Raw genomic sequence first — 21,299 nt, forward strand, 5'->3', positions numbered from 1 at the left:
TTCCTACTCCTACAGACAGTAATCTCTGGGTGATTACTACCTGATATTAGAACAGACTCACAAAACTAACATGAAGCCCAGAAGGGATTAATGGAGATTCAATAATTGATGCTATGGGCTTTGGAGAATTCTTGAATTATACAATATCCACAGAGCATCCCTCTGGAAATGAAATACTTCTCTTTCATAAAAATAATATTACTTGAAGACATTAATTCTCAAAACTATAAACCAAGCTATTTTGAAGTGATCACAGATTTTTTCAGAACACAAATATGTAATTTCCTTTCAGGACTCCAAATTTCCAAAATGTCTTCCCAAGGCAGTGAATGCTCATGGTCCATACCAACCATCAAGCAGCACTGTGGCAGTGATGATTTTAATCTACAAATATTAGAAAACAAGAAATACCCTTAGCAGCCTGCTGCTAAGAAAATTTGAAAGTGGTTTTGTTCTTATGCTTTTTATTTTAAGAATCTGCTCTTTGGATAAGATAACAAGTAACCCCATCCTACAGACCTAAAAAGCTTTGCATTTACATATGCTTATGTAAAAGAGGGGTTTTCATTTATTATTGTAATTTTGTAATTCACAGTAAAATGGTACTCACCTCAACTGTATACAAGACTCAGTGATGTACAGAAAAAACAAGAACATACTTGCCAAGGTCTTGTTTGGCTCTATATATTCAACAGCTATTTTTATTTTCTCTGTGTACTTTTCTTTGGCTTTTATCACCACTTTATAAAGCAAAACTCAGTTTTCCTCATGTGTGGCTTAAACCAGCATCTGCCTTCAGAAATACTTACATAACATTTTTTTTAAATCTAGCTATGAGAACCTGAAACTAGGATGTACTAAACTTTATACATCTCTCTCCATCATTTCTTAAGACACATATCTTCCAAGAGATTTTCTTCTTGCCACAGCAAGTTCTTTGTTGAATATATGGGAGGTCTTGGAAAGAGAAAATTTTTGTCACTTTCTCATCTAATATTTCAGAAAGATCCAGTGAGCTCTCCGGAAAATGTAGAGGAAAAGAAATATCCAGGAGATGTCTCCATACCAAGCCCTAAACCCAAGGTCCATTCAAGAGATCTCAAAAAGGAGCTCATCACGTGAGTCACAAAAACCGCCATGTTTTCCTCTGCCTTGGTAAAGACTGACTACATTGTTGTTCTGAGCGCTGGTTTGGAGTAGATTTGCAGGAGCTAAGCAGGGAGACTTGCATGGCAGTCCACTGCAGGTAGCTAGTTCCCTGGTGTGGGTATACAACGGGCAGACATGAAGTTTGGAGCTGAGACAAGCCAGGATAGGCCTGGGGGTCTGGAGAGATTCATGACTAATGTTATGCTGGGCATCACTCCTCCTTACTCCTCAGACAGGTAGCTAAGAAATGGGTAATAGCTCCTTCTACAAAACACACAGTTTCATAGGATCCTACAGACTGTCTGTGCTAATGTTAATGTATTATTAAATAAACCTTATTTGGACAATCATCATCATAGATCCACTGTTGAGAGCTTGTGTAGAAGTGCTTGGGATTTCTCAGATAGGAACCATGTAAAGTTCATAAAAAGATAAAACACAAGACAGGAACTGCCCCAGGGTTTTCCAACCTGTACACATTCTATGCGTAAATCCTTCATCTGCTTCCTTCAAAGCAGAGTTAGTTACTCTGTCCTGCTGACAATCCAGTGGGTGCACAAGCTCGCACTCTTGGAGAATAAGCTAATACCCTCTTTTCCCAAGTACAGAGACATACTTGCTATGTCCTAAGTTCCAAAACTTTACTGTCTAGACCACAAAGAAATTCTGTTAAATAACAGCTTGTTTCAGTTTAGAAAAAATCAGTAAAATTGTCCCATTTTACTTGATCAGCCCTTAACACTAGTTGCTTTTTAAAACCTCATCTAGGCTCTTCATAAAACCCCTTTGGATTCACACCAACACCATTTTGATATCAATAGTCTTTTCACCTTAATAGTCAACTAGGACTTAGTGATCATTTATAGCACTTTTCTTTTTGTCCCAAACCAGAGTAGGTCTCTAGACAAGTGTGCTCCATATCACTTGGTGATGATAGCCCATAATGTATCAGTGCAGGCTCGACCATAAATAAATGAATGGTATCCCTTCACCTTGTGTCCTGCTCACCAGACTCGGTGGCACCGAAGCAGTTAGATTCGCCTCTGCCTCTAGAATTTACATTTCCCTGGGGCATGCTGCTGTGAAGAACGATTCTTCCCCCCCCGATGTCGTGCAGTCTGCATATTGTCTACTCACCACATTATATCTGCAGTTGTAGTTCATGACCTAAATTGCTACAGGTCAGGTTTAGTTTGTCTCTTCTAAAACAAATGCGTACAAAAATCACTGAGAGTTTATTTGCTGAAGACTAATGGCTTTTCTTCTGTAATATTTATTCCTTTGTGATATTGACCTGTTTTGAGATGCCTGTAAAATACTTTTCTACTCTCCTAAATAATAATACCCAGAGTATTTAGTAGGGCAATGATCAGCCTACAGTGGTTTTATTGTGTTATTTTCAAACAGTGAGTAGAAATGGTTATCTAAAATGTAGCTGTGCAAAAAATTAAATAAGAAATAGTTTTAATTTATCAGAACTCTATAGATAATGTAAGGATCAGACTGCATTTCTATGACTCCGTTGAGCTTAGAACTTGCACAGAACAATTCAATACAGTTGGCTCCATCATGAGGAAGTTTTTAAAATGACATAAGCACTTGCAGAGAAAAAATTTCTGACATGGTTAGCTCAGTTGCAGCAAACAATTTTAAGAATACCACCTCCTAGCATTTGCTTTCTGTTTTGCCACGTTAATTCTTTTGCCTGTAACTGCATTGACCAGGCTGATATGGGCTGTGAAAATGAGGCTGATGTCTTCCTAAGGCTTTTTTACAGATTTGAAAACGTTCCTAGCACTCTACCAGCTCAGAGAAAATAGCCAGGTGAGGATCTCAGGTACCCCTTTTTCATTAGTATGGAGCACTAGCTAAAGTTTTTGTACAGCTGTTTTGTACAGCTTCTGCTTGCCCTTCTTATCCATGGACCCAGTGAAAGAAGCACAGCTCTTTATAAGGTGACTCTAATAAGGTTGGTGTTAGAGTTTTAAAATACTGTAGAAAAATATGTTATTCACCTACTCCTACCCCTCCATGCACAGACTGCATTTCTTGATATCTTTGCCCTCTTGTAGAGGACTGTATCCCAGTTTGATAAATGAGCTCAGTGCCATGACTGCAGAAGGACTGAGGAAAAACAGAAGCTATAACATCTTCTGCAGGTCAAACATACCTCCATCTCTATGCATAAATGAACATACCTGTTCTGCTAAATGTATGACACCTTTGTATCACTTCTCAGTTCAGCTGAGAAACATTTTGGGAAACTTTTGTGCTCATCCTGAACTTCAGCTGTGTGAGCTTGATGTGCTTTTTTTTCTGCAAGCAACCATAACAACTAATTTCTCACTTATGTCAGCAAATAAAGATCGGATGTGTTTCTAAAAAAGGTGCCTTACTTTAGTCAGAAGTTGAGGGAATTATTTTGGAAATTATTGTTCTCTTGTCTGTGTTATACAAGAGGTCAGATCAGAAACTTCAGCCCTAATATTTATGAACAGCTGTCAAAATTTGGTACCGATAATGAAACTGTCTTTTAAGAATGCAACTCATAACCAAAAAAACTGATGCAAAGCATGGTGGTTTCACATTGCATAGATTAAAAAAAAAAATAAAAAAAATTACTTATTTGCATGGTGGAAATAGGAAAACATTGTTTCTTCTATGCTTCAAGTAATAATTGAAAACTAGAAGTGTTGTGTAAGTTTTGCTAGCTTTCTGCAGTGTCATGATAGTTTTAAGATGTGCAATGATGAATGTGATTGCTTTAAGGATCATTATGTAATTCACTGCAGCAAAGGGTGATCTATGTAGCATGTTATACATATTCTAATTTCTCATTGCATTTCCTTTGCATAGCTGTCCAACTCCAGGATGTGATGGCAGCGGCCACGTAACAGGAAACTATGCCTCACACCGGAGGTGAGGAACAACAGGAATCCTAAAGCAGGAAATAGAGCTACTTTTAGCTGTTGTCATCTTTGAATAATTTTATACTAACCATGGATAACCATTCAAAAGTAATTTGCAGAAAATAATCCATGCAGAAATGTGACTGTTTTTTCTAGTTTGTTGTATTTTGTGAAGGTCTGGACTCGATAGACTGATGGAGTTAAGCAACATAGTCTTATTCCTGTAGCTGCATTTCTTGGCTGAGACCTGTAGATAAGTAATTTAGTAAAGTCTGCATTTCCCTTAGTGTACAAGCACTCTCTGTACAGATGCTGGTGCATGAGATTTAAATGAGGTTTCTTCAGATATTTCTATGTATGACTTTGAAGTTCATAGATCTGCTAACATAATCTGAGTATGCTAAGTATTTTCCTCAGAATTGCCAACCTAGGGGTTGAAACAATTATTTCCTGCCTTTCCCTTTGGGAGCAGGATGGAAGAGTTTCTGCTTTTTCCCAGCCACATGGACCAGATGCTTTACCTGCCCTTCATGCAGGCAAGATAAAGGAAGGACACTGTGTACCACTGCCTCCCCACGCAAAGCTTTACAGGGGCTTAGAAACCTTTGGTCTTAACTGTATACCTTTCCAGTAATTTAAGAACCACAGCCTGATATTGACTACTTCTCCTTTGCCAAAAGCAAATATTTGAGGATATTTTTTTTTTCCCTATTATAAGTCATAGATTGTCTGGAGGTTGCTGTTTTAGAGAAAAAAAAAAAGTTCTGTTCTGGTAAAACATTCACATTGGGTTTTTTTCAGTGTTTCTGGGTGCCCATTAGCTGACAAGACATTAAAATCCCTTATGGCTGCTAACTCTCAGGAGCTTAAGTAAGTATTGATAATAGCACAAATGTTATTTATCTTCAATCAACATTTTCCCTATGTTAACGCAGTTGTTCATTTGAATTGCTCTGAGCTACATCAAACCTTTGTTTGAAACTTGAAGTGAATTGGTTTGAAAGCTTTTGAATGAAATAGAGTTTACTTTTCTCCATTTGCTTTTCTTCATTTTTGTACCCCTTCATTTTCATGAATCAACCAGGAGCTGGCGGAAAAAATTGTAAACTCTAGGAGAGATGCTGCTCTCACAGTATTTAGTCAGAGAGAAATAGAAAATATCTAACATGAAAGACTTGTACGGCAAATAACTCAGCCTGATCCAATTAGAATAAATTAGAATTATTTAATTAGAAATAAATCTAGTTAGAAGAAATCTAAAAATGAGACCAGAACTCCCACAAACAATTTTTTACTGTTCACTACTGTATACTATGAGTTTAATGTCACTGAAGCAGACATCAAGTCATATGATTCTGTTCTGGCATAATTCTCACCATGAAATGTCACTTACAAAAGGACTGTGCAGGCTCTGCTATATAGACAGATGTATAGGGACATATGAATATTTCAAAAATCTGTAGTCAAGAGAGGCACTGGCAACCAGTCATCTAGTTATTGAATTGGCTTTGTCAATAAGGATGTGGGGAAGAGGAAAGGATAATTAGAGTTCTTTCATAGCTTTCCCTCTGCAACTTGTAAATTGGATCCCATAATAGATGGCTTGGAAAAACTCATGAATGCATGTAAAAAAGAGAGAACCCCGTGACCGTCCTTTCTGTCCTTTAGGTTCAATCCTAGTCCAGATAGAAGAAAATGAAGTCTGATCATGGCACTATTATGTTGTTCTAACAGTATTAATAGTAAGACTGACTACATTTAGGCTTGAACCAGTGTTTAGTTTCCCCAGTTCAAATGTTACTGGTCTTAAACCCTAATCTGACAACTGGAATTATAAACAAAATGATGAACTGATGTCAGGTATGGAGTTGAACCTACTGGAGATGCAGCAAAATGGCAAAGAAAAGCTATTTATATGGGCAACTGTTCAAAACAGTTCCCAAAACCAGTAGGTAGACTGACAGACTGGCTCAGTACTTCAGTTTTTCCATCACTGATACTCAAAGGTACAAAATTTACATTTAGTTTGTTTTAAAAAGAACAGCACAAGAAGCGAGGAACCAACTTGTGAAAATGCTGACAAATTTGAAATCATTTGCTGAGTCATATATATTTGTCCCTGATTTTGTTGGCTTTCTGCCATGCATAGACACTCACACAAATATTTTGAATAGTTTGTGCTCATGCAGCACCGCTCCCCCCCTGCCCCCCGCCCCATATTCATGTGTGAATAAGGAAATTTGCATACCAATATGGTTATTTTTCCACTAAAGCTTCTAGAGTTTTGGTCATGCCATAAGGAAAGAGGAGCAACAGCATATGACTTAAATGACAAACTGCACACTGTACGACATGTATAATATGTGAGTTGTGAAAGACAAAGTCAAAGTTCATGGACATTTCACAGACAGAAATATGTTGCATAACGCACTTAGCATTTAATTTCAATTAACTAGAAAAAGAGCAAAAATCAAAATCTGTTCACAGACAATTTGCAAAAGGAAAAAGGGCTAAATAAAATCATTTTCCACGAATCTATCACCTTATTTGAGCTTCCTGTAAATGTAATTCAGGTGAAATGTTAAATAAAACTCTGCTTTTGATAAGCATCGGCTAAATGAAATCTCATGTCAAAAACTGCAGTTGTGCTTGCACTGGTGCAGTATAGTGATATCAATAGTTAATTTTACTATTGCTGTGTGAGCAGAGGGCATAAAAGCTCATAGAATCAGGCCATGAAAGTACCCTCATGTACTTAGGCATGAATATGAAAAAGCTGTGTTTTTCCAAATGTTATTCATGTTTAATTTGCCAGAATCAAGATATGATTTTGGCTTTAATTATGAAACTCTAAGCCAGGCCTCCATGTGATCTACAGTTTGGAAATAAGGAAGATCTGTTCAGAAAGTGAACCTTTGAGTCAGTTTCAAGAACTCTTTTATGTGAGGATTCTTGCTGCACAGAGCAATCTAAGGTGGTTAGATTAAAACATACTAAAGTCAATGATGACTCAAATTTTAAAACTATGAGTTTTTGAGCAATTGTAGTTGTCTACCTAAAGATAAAGCAACCCTCTCAGAGAAGGGAACAAACCAGCAGGTACTCAATGAGCACTTCTAAGAATTTCTGTGTGAAGTCATTGAGAGATTTGTTCTTGCAAAACAAACGAATTGTAAAAGAATCTGTAACCTACATAGACTTGAGAGTTGACATCTTTTAGCTTGAGCTCCTGAGGCCTTTGGCCCTCCAGTGTAAATCTGATTATCTTGGCTCTGCACAGGAATCCATAGCAGAGGATGACTCCCTAAGCTGAGACACTAGTTCAGGGGTCCTCAAACTACGGCCTGTGGGCCGGATACGGCCCCCCATGGTCCTCAATCCGGCCCCCGGTATTTACAGACCCCACCCTCCCCCCTCCCCCCCCCCCCCTTCCCCCCCTCCAGGGGTTGGGGGGGAAACCAAGCAGCCGCAGATGACTGCCTGCCACTTCATCTACGCGCCAGCCCCCTGGTTAAAAAGTTTGAGGACCCCTGCACTAGTTCAAACTCATCAGCCAGTTAAAAACTGATGAAGATCCACAGTATTACTGACTGTAAGGCAATGCATTGTTGCTGTACCTTCTATTGTGGAATTTCACAGTCCATACAAAGATACAACCAATATTTGGAAAACCCAACCCAGTGGCCAAGTTTAGGAGTCTTGCTAGTGAAGCTTCTTACTAATTTGTCAGTAGTCCACCTATATAATCTTATAATTTCACCAGTATTGATAATATCTCAGCCTCAAATCTTTAATGACCTCAAGAATACATTGGACTCTGATTTGGTTGTGAAATCTATCTGCTGCTGTAAGTGGTAAATACAGATGGGGAGATTTAAATCTAGTTCAGTGTCTTTTTTAACTCCATAACTCTCAGGATCTCAGTTCTGAATGTCTCCCACAAAGAGCTCTTACAGAATTAAAGTCCATGTCCAGTCTATGCGGACAGCTTTTCCATCTGTGATCATCTGATAAAACAAGTAGCCAAAATTAATACGCATAGTATTTGGCAGGTGTTCTGGATTTACTTGTGAGCATTCACACTCTCCAGACATCTGCCCTTGCTGCCTGCTGCACATGACATTGTGCCCAGTCTTTGTCCCACACTCAGACAGGTCAACGCTTAGCTCTACACAGTCCAGCATATCTGGCACTCTGCAACCCACACCTTTACCTTCATTGTCAGTGTGAAACACGTCATTCTGCCAAAATATTTTGTTCTGAAAATATCATCATGAAATGTTTTGACACTATCTTTAAAAAAAATTAAATCTCCCTTTTCTTCAGTTGAAATATTTGCTGAATTCTACTTGAATCAGTGAATAAATTTGGTCATGTCCAAAAGTAATCACATTTTTGACAAATTAATTGTTCGCAGAAAACCAGTTTTAAATATTCTGTGAAGAGATACACCTGCACACTCAGGTGTGCTATTACAACTATATTTGTAGTTGCTTTACATGACAGCCTACCAATGACTAGATTAAATGACCAATCTCCTCACCTCAGGAAAGATTCAGTAACAACTGAGACCCTTAAGAAAGTATTGAACAATGCAAGTTTCCTTAATGGTTCAGTACAAGATTATTTGGCTCAAGTCTTTTTGTAATTCGGATACTCTGTAAAAATCGTAGCGTTCAAAAGGCCCGTAGGGATGCTTAGTGTAAGAACTTTGTACTGTATAATACAGAAACATAGAAATGGCTGGCATGACTTCTAAAGGTAAATATTTCTTTTGTGCTACTTTGTGTGCTGAGGTGTGTTTCTCTTCTCTTTAAATAAAACAAAACAAAAACCCACACATGAAATACAATAGCCTTAAACAGAAACAATATTAAAAAATCTGTCTATATATCTCTATATATCTGAATTTCTGAGATGGAAGGTGCTACCAATAAAGCCCCACTGCTCCAAACCCACAGAAGTCAGTGCAAAGACCTATTGACTCCAGTAGGCTTTTGGAGCACATTGTTCATGTAGGACCAGCAAGCAAGAAGCCTACCCTCCCAGACCACTGGCAAAAATACAGTAATGGGCAGGTTTGTTTCTTTTCATTGTATAGATGTTTTAGTATTAAACATTCATACTTGAAAAGGCTTGTTTGCTGCACACACATGCACACACAGAAACCCCTTAACTACGAGACATAAGCATAATCCCACTGCCAAGCTGAATACCCAATTGAATCTAGTGCTAGAAAGATACGGTTCTGTTGTATGCTTACAGTTCTAGAACATACAAATTATTAAATTCAAATTCTGTCTATCACCTGCTGATGCCCAAAAGTAAAACTGCTTTTCTGCTTCCATTTCCCCTTCTGTAAATACTGACAAATTGCTTATTTGTACCAGTACCTGAAAACATCAGAAGAATAACAAACAAACACATAACAGTAAATTTACAAATAGATCTGTATCAAGCTGGTGGGGTTTTTTTTTTGGTGTTTTTTTTTGTAATGTTGATCCTGTACAAGGAAAAATGTTTGGTGCAAACAGTGTTTGCACTGATTAAATCTACACATCGTACACAATATATTTCACATTCCTTACTAAAACTCTGTTATGAAAGAAAGAAAAAAAAAATGAAAAAGTCTGCTTATTTAAAAAAAAAAAAGAAATTAGCAAGAACTGGTTTTAATTATTCAACAAAAGCTCTACAGTTCTTTCTTCCACCCTAGACAAAATATCATTTACTGTGTACCTTTGAAGCCATATTTTGTAAGCTCTCTGTGTTATTCCATAGGTGCCCGACACCTGGCTGTGATGGCTCTGGCCACGTGACGGGGAACTACGCATCCCACAGAAGGTAAAAACAGTCCCATTGCATGGGGCTGCAGCACCCAGGGTTCTTGGCAAGCAGCAGCAGAAAGAGGTGGCTTTTATTCTGTGTGCTTCTTTCAGCTTATCTGGTTGTCCTCGTGCCAGGAAAGGAGGTATTAAAGTGACTCCTACCAAGGAAGAAAAAGAAGACCCTGAACTTAAGTGAGTACAAAAGCAGTGCTCTACCATCGGTGAAGGAAGGGGAAAGCCCCACAAAAGCTCAGGACTTGAGGGATCATAGGAGATGCCCAAGTTAATCTGAGCTGCATAAGAATAGGGCCTAGAGCTGGAGCCGAACCAAATATTTCTGCTTCTAGCAAAGCTCCATCACCTTGGAGCTTGAACAGTGAGGCAGGATTGCTATATTTGCTTGCATTGGTCCAATTATTTCAAACAGTGCTATGAAAGTGCCACTTGGTTGAAAAATTTGGCAAAATGAGGGAAAACAAATTATTTCTGCCTGTAGTGAAACATGTCAGCTAATTAAATCAGCGTGACACCTTCAAAATATGTCCCAGAGAACTTAAATATATGTCTTATGTATTTTCTCTATGCAGGAATTGAAATTTGTCATAAAGTAAAAACTGGAAAATCCATTGAGATTAATTACATTCCTGACTTGTCCACACATTCTATTCAAATCAGTAAAAGATAACTGCCAGAATATAGATATGAAGATTTAGACGCATAGAATGTTGTTATTAATACTTGCTAATAATATGTGAGAAGCTGCATAACACTGACAGAGCAGCACAAAAAATCCCAAATCTTTCTTTGCAAATGTTTGCATGAGATGATACAAGTTTTCAGGTACAGAAGCCCACCCTCTGCTTCATACCAGAAACCTAGATAGAGAGGAGAGAATGCCGATTTCCCATACACTTCTATAAGTCAGATTTATTGCCTGTGATAGAATTTCAATTTTCCTTTCTGGTAAAATACTATCTGAATGAATGGTTTAGTTTCTTAGGCTGTACAACTGTATTTTAAATTGCCTAATCCTAAAATCAGCTGAACCCACCTAACTCAGCTCGACATGAACTGGATGCTCAGGTACACTGTGCCTCCAGGGGCTGAGTCTTAATCCGTTCATGCAAAGTGGCACAGGCAGCTGAAATTATTTTCTCAGAATTTCTTGAGACTGTCTTCACCTGCTCTCTCCAGTGAAAATGGGGGTTCTTTTGCTGTGTTTCTGTAGATGTCCAGTGATAGGCTGTGATGGCCAAGGTCACATATCAGGTAAATACACTTCTCATCGCACTGCTTCTGGTTGTCCTTTGGCTGCCAAGAGACAGAAGGAGAGTCCCGTCAATGGGTCTTCACTATCCTGGAAACTGAACAAACAAGAGCTGCCACACTGTCCTTTGCCAGGCTGCAACGGGCTGGGTCATGTAAATAATGTTTTTGTCACCCACAGAAGGTATAACTTTGTGTTTTCTCTTTTCATTTTTCCTTAACATTCCACTATTGAATTCACAACATGTGAGGTTACAGTCTTAATAAATTGTGCTGAAGTCTTTTGAGTAACAACTTAGTTTACATTGCAGCTGAAGTAATACAAATCAGAATAACTTTCAGAGAGCTGAAATCAACTTTTATGTCTTTTTCTATGTTCCCATTGCAGTGTGACTTTCCAAGGTCTTTTCTTCAGATTAGAACAGTGTCTATGTGGTTTAAAATTAAATAGAGTTCTTTCCAGGCAAATGTGTTGTATGTGTATATCTTTTATGGAAAGTGCAAATATCATTGAAATGTTACCAGAAAAGATTTAGCAAGAGCAATGGCTGAATTAATTTCATCTTTCTACCAGTGGAAAAGCTGTTTTCATAAACTTTGTATTTAAATAGCTAGAACCACAAAAAAAGTAAACATGTAGAACTCATATGGATTACATTAATTTGAAGCTATAACAATCTTGCAAAAAAAATTATCCTTCCAAAACAGGAATCACACATATACCAGTAACAGTAAACACCATGATTTTATATATCACTGTGAAAACATTAGCATAATTTGACCACATTCACTCAATATTACTCAAAGAATCTGGCTGTAGAGTCTGAATCAATACCTGGCAAAGTTTGGTCTTCTGTCTGTAATAGGAATTAAGTCTATATTCTATACCACCTCTGCTTCCTAACACGCTGAACCAACATCTCCAATACCAGAATGTCCAAGGTGACTTGAACAAATCCAGCCCGAGTCCAGTGTTATCTTAACTTTATGATCTACATCCCTTGTTGAAGTTTTTACATTAGGATACTACTGTAAATTGGGGCTAATTTAGTAAATAACATACATAGTGTGTTAGCTGGTTGCAACTCATACTACAGATGACTTCTGTGCTACATAAGGCTGGATCACACTCAAGATCATGTTAGTCAGAATGAGGCAGTAAATATAGCTTTGTGATACGATATCCTTCGCTAGGACATTTGAAATATAAGAAGTAACCCATGGCTTTGAGACATTCTTGAGTTTAGTTATCTGCTCCGGACAGAGATACTAAGCAGCATTTTAGAACTGGAGAACTAGCATCTTTCCCTGTATAGCTTTTAGCTAAGCCCATGTGAAGCTAACTTCAACCCACAAAAGCTTTTTTCCCCCCCAATGTGGAAACACCATGTCTATTAGGATTTTTGTTTCTAATTTTTACACGCACAGAAAAACCAGCATTTTCCTGTGGAACAAAATTTTGGTTCACTCCTTACTTGGCAACCTCTGAATACAAATCCTTCTGCCAGTTCTTCAGCATATGGGTATTTCTTCTTTGTTATTTATAAAGATAGTATTAAGTCAGTGCAATGCATCTTAGCCCTTTAGTGGGCTATAAAAATTGCCTCAGATAATTACCAGCTGATGAAATTGTAAGCTTTGAAATAGCAAAATTTAATTTAATGTGAACAGTGGTTAAAAAGCAAACTGAGTATATAATAGAACCATTCAAAAAAGCTATTACAGTCTATAGGATATATCCAGAGTTATTATTGTATTGATCATTATTGTGTATCAACAAAATGATACAATAGTTGTGCACTGTGGAAATCATCCCATTAACTAATTTTTCTTTAAGATAGCAAACTTACCATTATAAAGGACCATACTGCCCCTCTCACCTGGAGCACAAGCCCTCAATAAAAACAATAGAGTTTTTATTTATGTGTTGGAACTTCAAGAATTTGTAAATGCATCTTCACATAACTTAATGGTAGCTGCCACTACTATTTTGATTATTCTGAAATATGCTTAAGAGATGTTTACTTTCAGGCTGAGATTTCTGTGCCAATTTTCAAGCTGGAACATACAGTTAAATGGCTCTTTATGAGTTATGTCATTCCCCGAAGCTATGCTATAATGGAGATACTTATGTGACCTTAGGTACAGAGGTCTGTCCAAGTGCATGATAATATTGCCTGAAAGGATTGTTGCCATTTTCAAGTGGGTGCTAATGTTTTTTTTTTCCTATCTGTTTCAGCCTGTCTGGTTGTCCTTTGAATGCACAAGCCATAAAAAAGGGCAAAATTTCAGAAGAATTAATGACTATCAAGCTTAAAGCAAGTGGTGGTAAGGAGATTTGTAAAATATGCTGACATTTATTTAGATAGAAGAGCCCTGACTCATTTATACTTATGCCCCTTTATGCCATTGTGGCATTATTATTCACTCCTTTCACTTGTCTCTAGCAATAACAAATCTTGACCAACAAAAATCTTTGCATGAGACATTATGAAATTGTTTTCATTTACATCCTGATAACTCAACATTGAAGGCATGTTCTCATCTTGTCTCAGGGCATTATTTTTTTATTTGGAGGTGCTTTCAATATTGTTATTACTAATAAATTATTAGTTACAGATCAGGAGAACTTAGCTATCTGATAACTACATTAAAAGGGAAGAATATTGTGTGCACAAATTGATTCTTCTCCCTAACGTGAATACTATGTGGTTTAGTATCTGTGCAGTACCTGGACAATTTTGTTAGCCCAAGTGTAAAGGAACAATTCCCAAATAGTTAGGTAGGCATCTCTTGTTCAGCATGCTTTAGAAAGTTGGGCATTGAGCCAAGATTCAGGAAACTTGGTCGTTATGCCTCCAACTGCTGAGCAGAACGGTTGTGTTACTTTGGGCAAATGAGTTTGCTTCCATGTGTCCATGTTCTCACTGAGGCAGCGACTGCTGCTTAAAGATTTTCTAAGCTGGCTCCCCAGTAGACTCTGCTCAGCGCTCTAGGTTTTACAGCAGTAACAAAAAACAGCGGCACAAATCTCTAGGCTGAGTTAGTCTCAGAGTGATACTAAGCAGAAAGAGGGACATGTATTGCCAGCAGCTATAGCTGCTCAGATTTTTTCAGGACAAGGCTCTCATTAAAGAACTGAAGTCTTTTTTGTAGTTTTTTCTTTGCTATCTCACTTATGGGGGGTGTGAAAGTCTCTCTTACTTTTTTTTTTTCTCTAATACTTGTTAGCTTCCGGACACTTTCCCTTCTGCTGCTATTTAAATGTCACTATTTGTCACATGTAACTAAGTCTGTGCTTCTTGAAGTTACTCTGCACAGATTTGCCCCCACAGAACTTCATGCAAGATCAGAAGCAGGTACAGATGAGCTTACTAAAGCAAATAATTATACTAGTGGGGATGTTACCCTGGGGAGTTCCCTGCAGAAGGGTTGCTGCTACATTTCTCTTAAAATGAAAAAAAAAACCCAAAAAACAAAAAATCACACCCAACAAACAAACCAAACCAAAACTATGGTAAATACTCCCTCATGTTTTATGAAAAACTTTGCTCTTTCTGGGCAATTTTTCTTTTCTGTGCCCTCCAGCCTGTAGTTGCATGTTGCACTGGAAAAAAGAATTCTGAAACACAAAGACTCAGAAAGTCCCTTCTATGTTTCAGCTCACACAGATGTTTCATAGTTTTGACAGTAAAAGCAAATAAAAGGCAATTAATTTAAGGATCAATAATTTTATCAAAATCTTATTTTCCTCTTGTCCAGTAACAGTTAACACAGCTTGTTACTCATCTATCCATTTACATGTGGATACTTTAAATCTGATATTAGTATTTTCAACTATTTACAGGAATAGAGAGCGATGAAGAAATCAGACACCTGGATGAGGAAATAAAAGAACTGAATGAATCCAATCTTAAAATTGAAGCTGACATGATGAAACTTCAAACCCAGGTATGACATCAACATGAAAGTTTTACCTTTTGTTATGCTATGTTTAAGCACAATAAATAATTTAAGTGCTATGTAAATGCTATGTTTTAAACACAGTTAGTCTCCTGTGCATTTGTTTTCCCATCACTCTGCGCCACTTAAAAGTAGCAAAAAGAATCCTACATGCTTTTTTGACAGGTTTTTGTTTGATTTCTGTAAATGAGCAGCAGATTTCTGGATATTGTCTTAAAGATGTGGTGAATGACAAATTCAGGGCAGTTTGGAGCTTGGCAAGCAGAAAAACCATATTTACTAAACAAAATGTTCATTTTCCTTTGTTGACCAACCTCTGCAGAATCCCATGACTGCAGTTTTTAGGGGGATATTACCTCTTACCAGCACACTCCAGCTCCTAATGCCAGTTGATTTTGTTCTTATGTGTACCTAAGAAAATCTCCCTAGTTCAGTTCACCCACTGTCAGTTATTCAAACACCAGGCAACACCTGGGAAAGAATAAATTCCTTTTGCTAGTTTGTGTAGCAGACCAGTTTGACCAGAGCTATGGAACGGAGCCATTCTCTTTCACTCTTTTGTATATTGGAGAGATTAAATTGGCTTTAAGAAGCTGATAGTGGTTCTATGGAGTGAACTGAATACATTCATGCCTACAGAGACTACTATGTGCACCTGGGAGTTCAACTGGGCAGTCGGGGTAAAAGCAAGAGCAGAAGCTTCCTCAACATTTCAGGAATAAGAGTTTAAGAAAAAAGTTCCTAAATGAGACCTGGGAACTGAATATAAGTCTAAACTGATCTAAAACAAACTGAGTGTAACCATACCCCTCTGTATTTGTACCACACTTGGATGTAGTGTTGATTCATGCTGTTTTTGTAATAACTACTGAGTGTATGGTCTAAATAAAGGTGACATTTATGCCACCTATGCTGGATCTAAATGACCTGGCTTCACACTGCAAAGGTTGTAGGGATATCCATCCCAAAATACACTGTGGGGTGTGTGGGGGGGGGTGTGTTCAGTGTCTCAGTTCTCTGTGGTGAGCACTGTGCTGTTTGCACAGAGATTGCCCAATGTATGCAGCCAAATTTCCTCTCCTCAGACTTGCTCCCTGGTGAATGTAGTCTGACCAGCAAAGCCTGAACTGAACTACAGCTGAAGCAACATGTCCCCTACATGGCTTGTTCTACCTCCTTTTAATTTAGGCCAGCCAGGTTTTAGGCTGCTGCGAGCACTGTCCAGAGGAGAGGCTGTAGCAGATCACAGGCAGGCACAAAGAGGACAGGTTTGTTGTGTGACGGTGTGTGAGAAAGGGAAGTGGCCACAGCAACCCACATTTTAGTAGTGCAGAGACATGCATCCTAATGAGGAGACGTGGACGTGACTCCATCACTCTGTGCACTGGGGTGGCAGCCCTTGGTTCTGTCCTGCTCGACTCCTGCTGCTCTGCTGCAGGGCGAGGAGCTGGCAGTGGGGAACGAGGCCCCGCCATTGCTGCCTTTGGTTTTTCAGCACTGCTGTTGACGTATAAGCCTTCAGGGCTGAGTATATTCCCAATGCTCTTACACTAAAAAGATACCATTTTGCTACCTTGGATGCTTTTTCCTGCCCTTTCCAAAACCCTGATTTCCATTCTGTTGGTCAGAGATCATCTTTGCGATGATCATTCTGTGTTCAACCTCTCCATTCCCTTTCCACTCTATTTTTCTCTTATTGTTTCCAGCACCAGCCCTGTTGCTGTTCCCAGCCAGCCCACAGCTCTACCCTTCACCCAGGAGCGGGGCAGAAAAGTAGCACAACAGCTAATACCCGTGCCCTTGCTATTGTGGTAAATCAGCAGGGATGCTGTATGAGCAGGACAGCAATGTACACATCAGCCTCCTTTCTCCTGCCCTCTGCCAGCCCTGCGGCCACACTTTCCATCCCAGATCCAACCTGACCATCCCCTCTGAGCTCAATTCCCTCCTCCCACCATGGGGCACCCTCCAGTGCCTCACTGCCACAAGGCTTTTTCGTGAACCAGCAGCAAAGTCCATTGATTCAGCATGAATACAACCTCTTCCTTCCTCTGAATATTCTGTTCACAAGTTATGTCTGTCCTAAAACAATGATACCTGGGTTTCAGATCCATCGTGGCCCCTCTCATAATCACATGACTGCCATTTTGGGTTCAAACTGCAGTTGTGACACTCCCAAGGGTCTGTCTCTTTGTGTGTTTGTGCCTGCCTGTATCTTCTAGATCACATCTATGGAGAGCAATTTGAAAACAATAGAAGAAGAGAACAAACTCATAGAGCAGAACAACGAGAGCCTGTTGAAGGAGTTAGCTGGCTTAAGCCAAGCCCTCATCTCCAGCCTCGCTGACATTCAGCTCCCACAGATGGTAAGACCACAGCCAGCAGCTTCGCACCTTCTTTGAGACTGTTTTGCCAGCCCTTGAAGCAGATAAGCAAGCCCAGGGACCAGGAGGAGCACTGGAGCTGCATTAGCAGAGAGCTCTTTTAGCCTAACTTACTTAGCAGAGATGCTGGATCATGAAATGTGTGACAGCAGGTGCAGTTGCTTCCAGGACTGAGCCAGCCCTGGTATCTCTGCCCTCTGCTGCACTGTGCAGGACAGGTTTTTCCCTCATCCATCCCTATCTTAATGTCCACCCTGCACAAAGAGTGAAAATCTCACGCCGTGAATCCTTACTTACTCTGCTCCTAGATCAAAACTTTAACCTGTTTCATACAGGTGATTTTTCAGGAGCCAACAAAACTGTACCTTCTCAAAAACTCCAGGTCCTTGATGTCTTGCAAATGCAGGCCAAATCCACCAGGGTACTTGGGTGTCCAGAGATACAGTCCCCTTTCCCAGTCTCAAGAGTGCTGCTGGGAGATTAGGTGAGGACAGTTACAGGGATGTCAGCCACAGTCCCAGAGCCAAACAGGCCATAATAAAAAAACAAGTTACCCTGACAATGATGTCTCCAACCCCTTTTCTTGCTTGGAGAGTGTGTGGTTCCCCCAGCACTTCCCCTTCCTTTCTGCAACCCTTCCATTAATTTGGATGGCTGCCCTGTTTATGACTTCTCCCCAGTTGCCATACTGCTGCTTCTCCATGCTTTGGGGTTGGGTGTTTGGGTTTTTTTGGCCTTAATTTTCTCCTGCAATTATAATCTGTTTTGTCTTCATTTAGGGGCCAATCAGTGAGCAGAATTTTGAAGCATATGTAAATACACTCACAGACATGTACAGCAATCTGGAACGGGACTATTCCCCCGAATGCAAAGCTCTGCTGGAAAGTATCAAACAGGCAGTGAAGGGCATCCATGTGTAGGATGTGAAAGCTGCTGGGCAACAGAAATTACTTAACAGCAGTAAACTCCAGATGGATCTGTTAGGAGTTCATGTACTGCTAAGGGGTGTAGGTTGCCATGCTGCATTTACAATTGCAACATTGCACTAATTTTTTCCCAGCTGACATAAAAAAAAGAATAAAAACACAACAGACTATTTGTATTAACAGCAATGCACTCTGTTAGTATATTGTATTTATTTCAGTACGATTCCTTTTTTTTTCTTCTTTTGCACTCAGTTTTTGTAAAGTGAATGTAAAAAGTGTGTGCGACTATTTTTTATATTTTTTATTTATTTCTAATCAAAGAGTTGGTTTTTTTATCCTTTAACAGCATTTTTGCGGCCTGCCATATTTTTACAAATGTGTTTATTAATTTATTTTCCAATGGGATTTTAAATAGACTGAAAGTTATACTGTAAATTAAATAACTTGCTGAGTTTGTACAGGAAGAAAAAAAAAACTATGAAAGTAACAAATGACTGAACCGTGGTTCTAGTTTTATTTTCCTCACATCCTGCTTTTTTATAATGGCTTTGTATCAGAAATGGGTTTGCAGTTAACACGAGACGTGAAGATGCATGGAATGAGAAGATAAATGGTGCCCACTAGTGGGCAACTTGGGCTCTTAAAAGCACAGTATGCTGGAAAACAGTGTGTTAAAGAATACGTTAGCAATAATGAAATATAGCAATCAGCAAAGCACTTGACTTGGCTGTGTGATTTAGCCTATGCGAATGATTATTTAAAATGTTTCAAGAGAACTTCAGATTTATTTTACCGCTGCAGTTTTTTTCAGAGTTAGCTCATGGAGGGAAATCACAATTATCTCTAAACAAGAAGGATAATTTGATAGGACCGGTACTCTTTTAGTACGAGACGTTGAGGTTTTAACTAAGTGACCAATATTGCTATGGATTTGGATTTGAAAAAAGCAAACACATCCCAAGCTGAAGGCTTTGTACATAATGAACCGAACACATCTCCCCTGAAATGGCATTTAATACTGGGTTGAACTTAACGGCAGCTGAGAAGGCAGCAGTCTGGAGAGGAATAATACCACTCCAGCGCAACGGCGGCTGCTTTTCTTTTTGAACAAACGGTAGCAACACCGTGACCGGTTTATCCCATCCTTCTTCACTAAGACTAGGCTGATACTGAATTTGTTACCAGTCTTTTGGTCGGGTACCAAGTGCTACAGGGTGTACAGGCAGACGGAGGTGTGGACAGACGAGCACTTGCACGGAGGTGCTGGCGTGCGCCTCAGTATCTGGTTAGCCTGGGTGTGGAACTTCTGAATCCATCAGAAAGTAGTGGTTGCTATAACAGAGGCAATGTCTATTTCAGGGATTGTAAGTAATTAAGCATTGTTTCAAAAGTTTTTTTTATATTTATTTTTTTTAAGAAAAAGGTATAAACAACCAGCTAAACTGCCTTTTTTGTATGCACACACACCTCATGTGCATATGTGCCTCAGTGTAAATGTATACATGGATCTAGCGTGTGTTTAATTTTTCCGTGCTATAATGAAAGTGTTTATTTTTATTAGCCGCATTTATATTTAGATTGAATATGATGGCATTCACAGGCTTGACATATACAATTATATTATTACTGTTCCTGCACAAAAGTACTATTCAAAAGTGATTCAACTCTCATGCACTGTGGTCACTGTTCTGCATTAGGTGGGGCTTGCTTTTTGTTTGAGGGTTGATTCAACTCTCCTATCTTAGTTTAGACAGGGGAAAATGTATGTTCTTAGGAGCTGTGTTTATTTTTAAATCGATTTTTCAAAAGCTACCATATGTGCTGTCAAATATAAATAGGAGGACACCAAACAAAAATTTGCTATTAAAGTTATTGTTCTTGCTAAAAAAACAAAACCCGAACATTTGTTATACTTGTTAAATGCATACAAAATGAGTTCACTCATTACAAAGACTAGAATTTAATTTACTAAATATTTTAACAAATTTGTTATATATTTTATTTAAGTAAAAATATCTCTTACTGACCTATGTATTTATTATTATGATTTACTATGGCTTCAGGTTAATTTATCTGTGTTTGGTTGTTTGCTCAGGATGTTCTGTGAAGTATGTTTGTATTTATTTGACTCCCTTGTACTTGATGTGTTTTGTAACGTGCACTGATTTTTTTTTCTTTTTGTTTTTTCTATTTTTTTTGTGTTTAAATGCATTGATGAGCTATAATGTAAATTAGACCTTTTGTAAAGAGCAATGATGTATGCATTTTTTAATTTGGAGTAGTTTGTATACTGTTTCTTCATACAATTAATATTTCTTACATCAAAACAACAAAATTGTGTTCTGTGCTGTACATTTGGTGTATGGTAGGAAATAAAATTGATAATGAAACATTGCAGCAAGTTTCTTGGGTTTTTTAGTCTCTAGATGCCGACTTGTATTACCCTTTCTTAACTGCACCTGGCACTATACAATGTGTCAGATGTTTTACTTGTTTTGTGTATAAAATGTGTCATCCCCGTAAGTACATTTCTGGTATAAATAATTTAATAAGTGTTTTACTTTTTCAATTTGAAATAAGGAGGAGAAAAATGGCACTGCTTAAGAGCTCCTTTTCACTTCTGAAGGGAAAAAAAAACCCAAGATAGTAATCACTGCATTATTTAATGCGTTATCTTCTTGGCAGTTTTAGACTTCATTTACACTGATAAAGTACAGGATTTGTGCTGACCTTTAACAGCTGCTAAATGATGTTTAAACATAAAAGCCATTGTAAAGTTTCCAGCAATTTGGAACCGCCCACTGTTCCAGCGCAATTTTCTGCTGAGATTTGCAGTGCTTAGACATTGCACAAATAAAAATCTGCTGGTTTTAG

General features: G+C 38.5%; 1 protein-coding gene across 3 annotated transcripts in view; it reads left to right on the top strand.

Annotated features, from left to right (window-relative positions):
- Window positions 1-20,819, top strand: part of ST18 (ST18 C2H2C-type zinc finger transcription factor) — a 101,142-nt gene extending 80,323 nt beyond the window's left edge. For 2 of the 3 annotated variants that reach the window (XM_027792469.2, XM_027792470.2), the window contains exons 13-22: window positions 1,003-1,118; window positions 4,006-4,068; window positions 4,860-4,928; window positions 9,840-9,902; window positions 9,998-10,078; window positions 11,115-11,336; window positions 13,392-13,480; window positions 15,000-15,103; window positions 17,338-17,481; window positions 18,279-20,819. In XM_027792469.2, coding sequence (XP_027648270.1) covers window positions 1,003-1,118; window positions 4,006-4,068; window positions 4,860-4,928; window positions 9,840-9,902; window positions 9,998-10,078; window positions 11,115-11,336; window positions 13,392-13,480; window positions 15,000-15,103; window positions 17,338-17,481; window positions 18,279-18,419 — 1,092 coding nt within the window. In that variant the 3' untranslated portion in view covers window positions 18,420-20,819. Of the gene's footprint in view, window positions 1-1,002; window positions 1,119-4,005; window positions 4,069-4,859; window positions 4,929-9,839; window positions 9,903-9,997; window positions 10,079-11,114; window positions 12,676-13,391; window positions 13,481-14,999; window positions 15,104-17,337; window positions 17,482-18,278 lie in introns of those variants that run through there. The other variant, XR_003556153.2, reaches the window with a different exon arrangement.
- Window positions 20,820-21,299: the final 480 nt, after the last annotated feature.

Source organism: Falco peregrinus, chromosome 3 (assembly GCF_023634155.1).
Source record: "Falco peregrinus isolate bFalPer1 chromosome 3, bFalPer1.pri, whole genome shotgun sequence".
Lineage (NCBI taxonomy): Eukaryota > Metazoa > Chordata > Aves > Falconiformes > Falconidae > Falco > Falco peregrinus.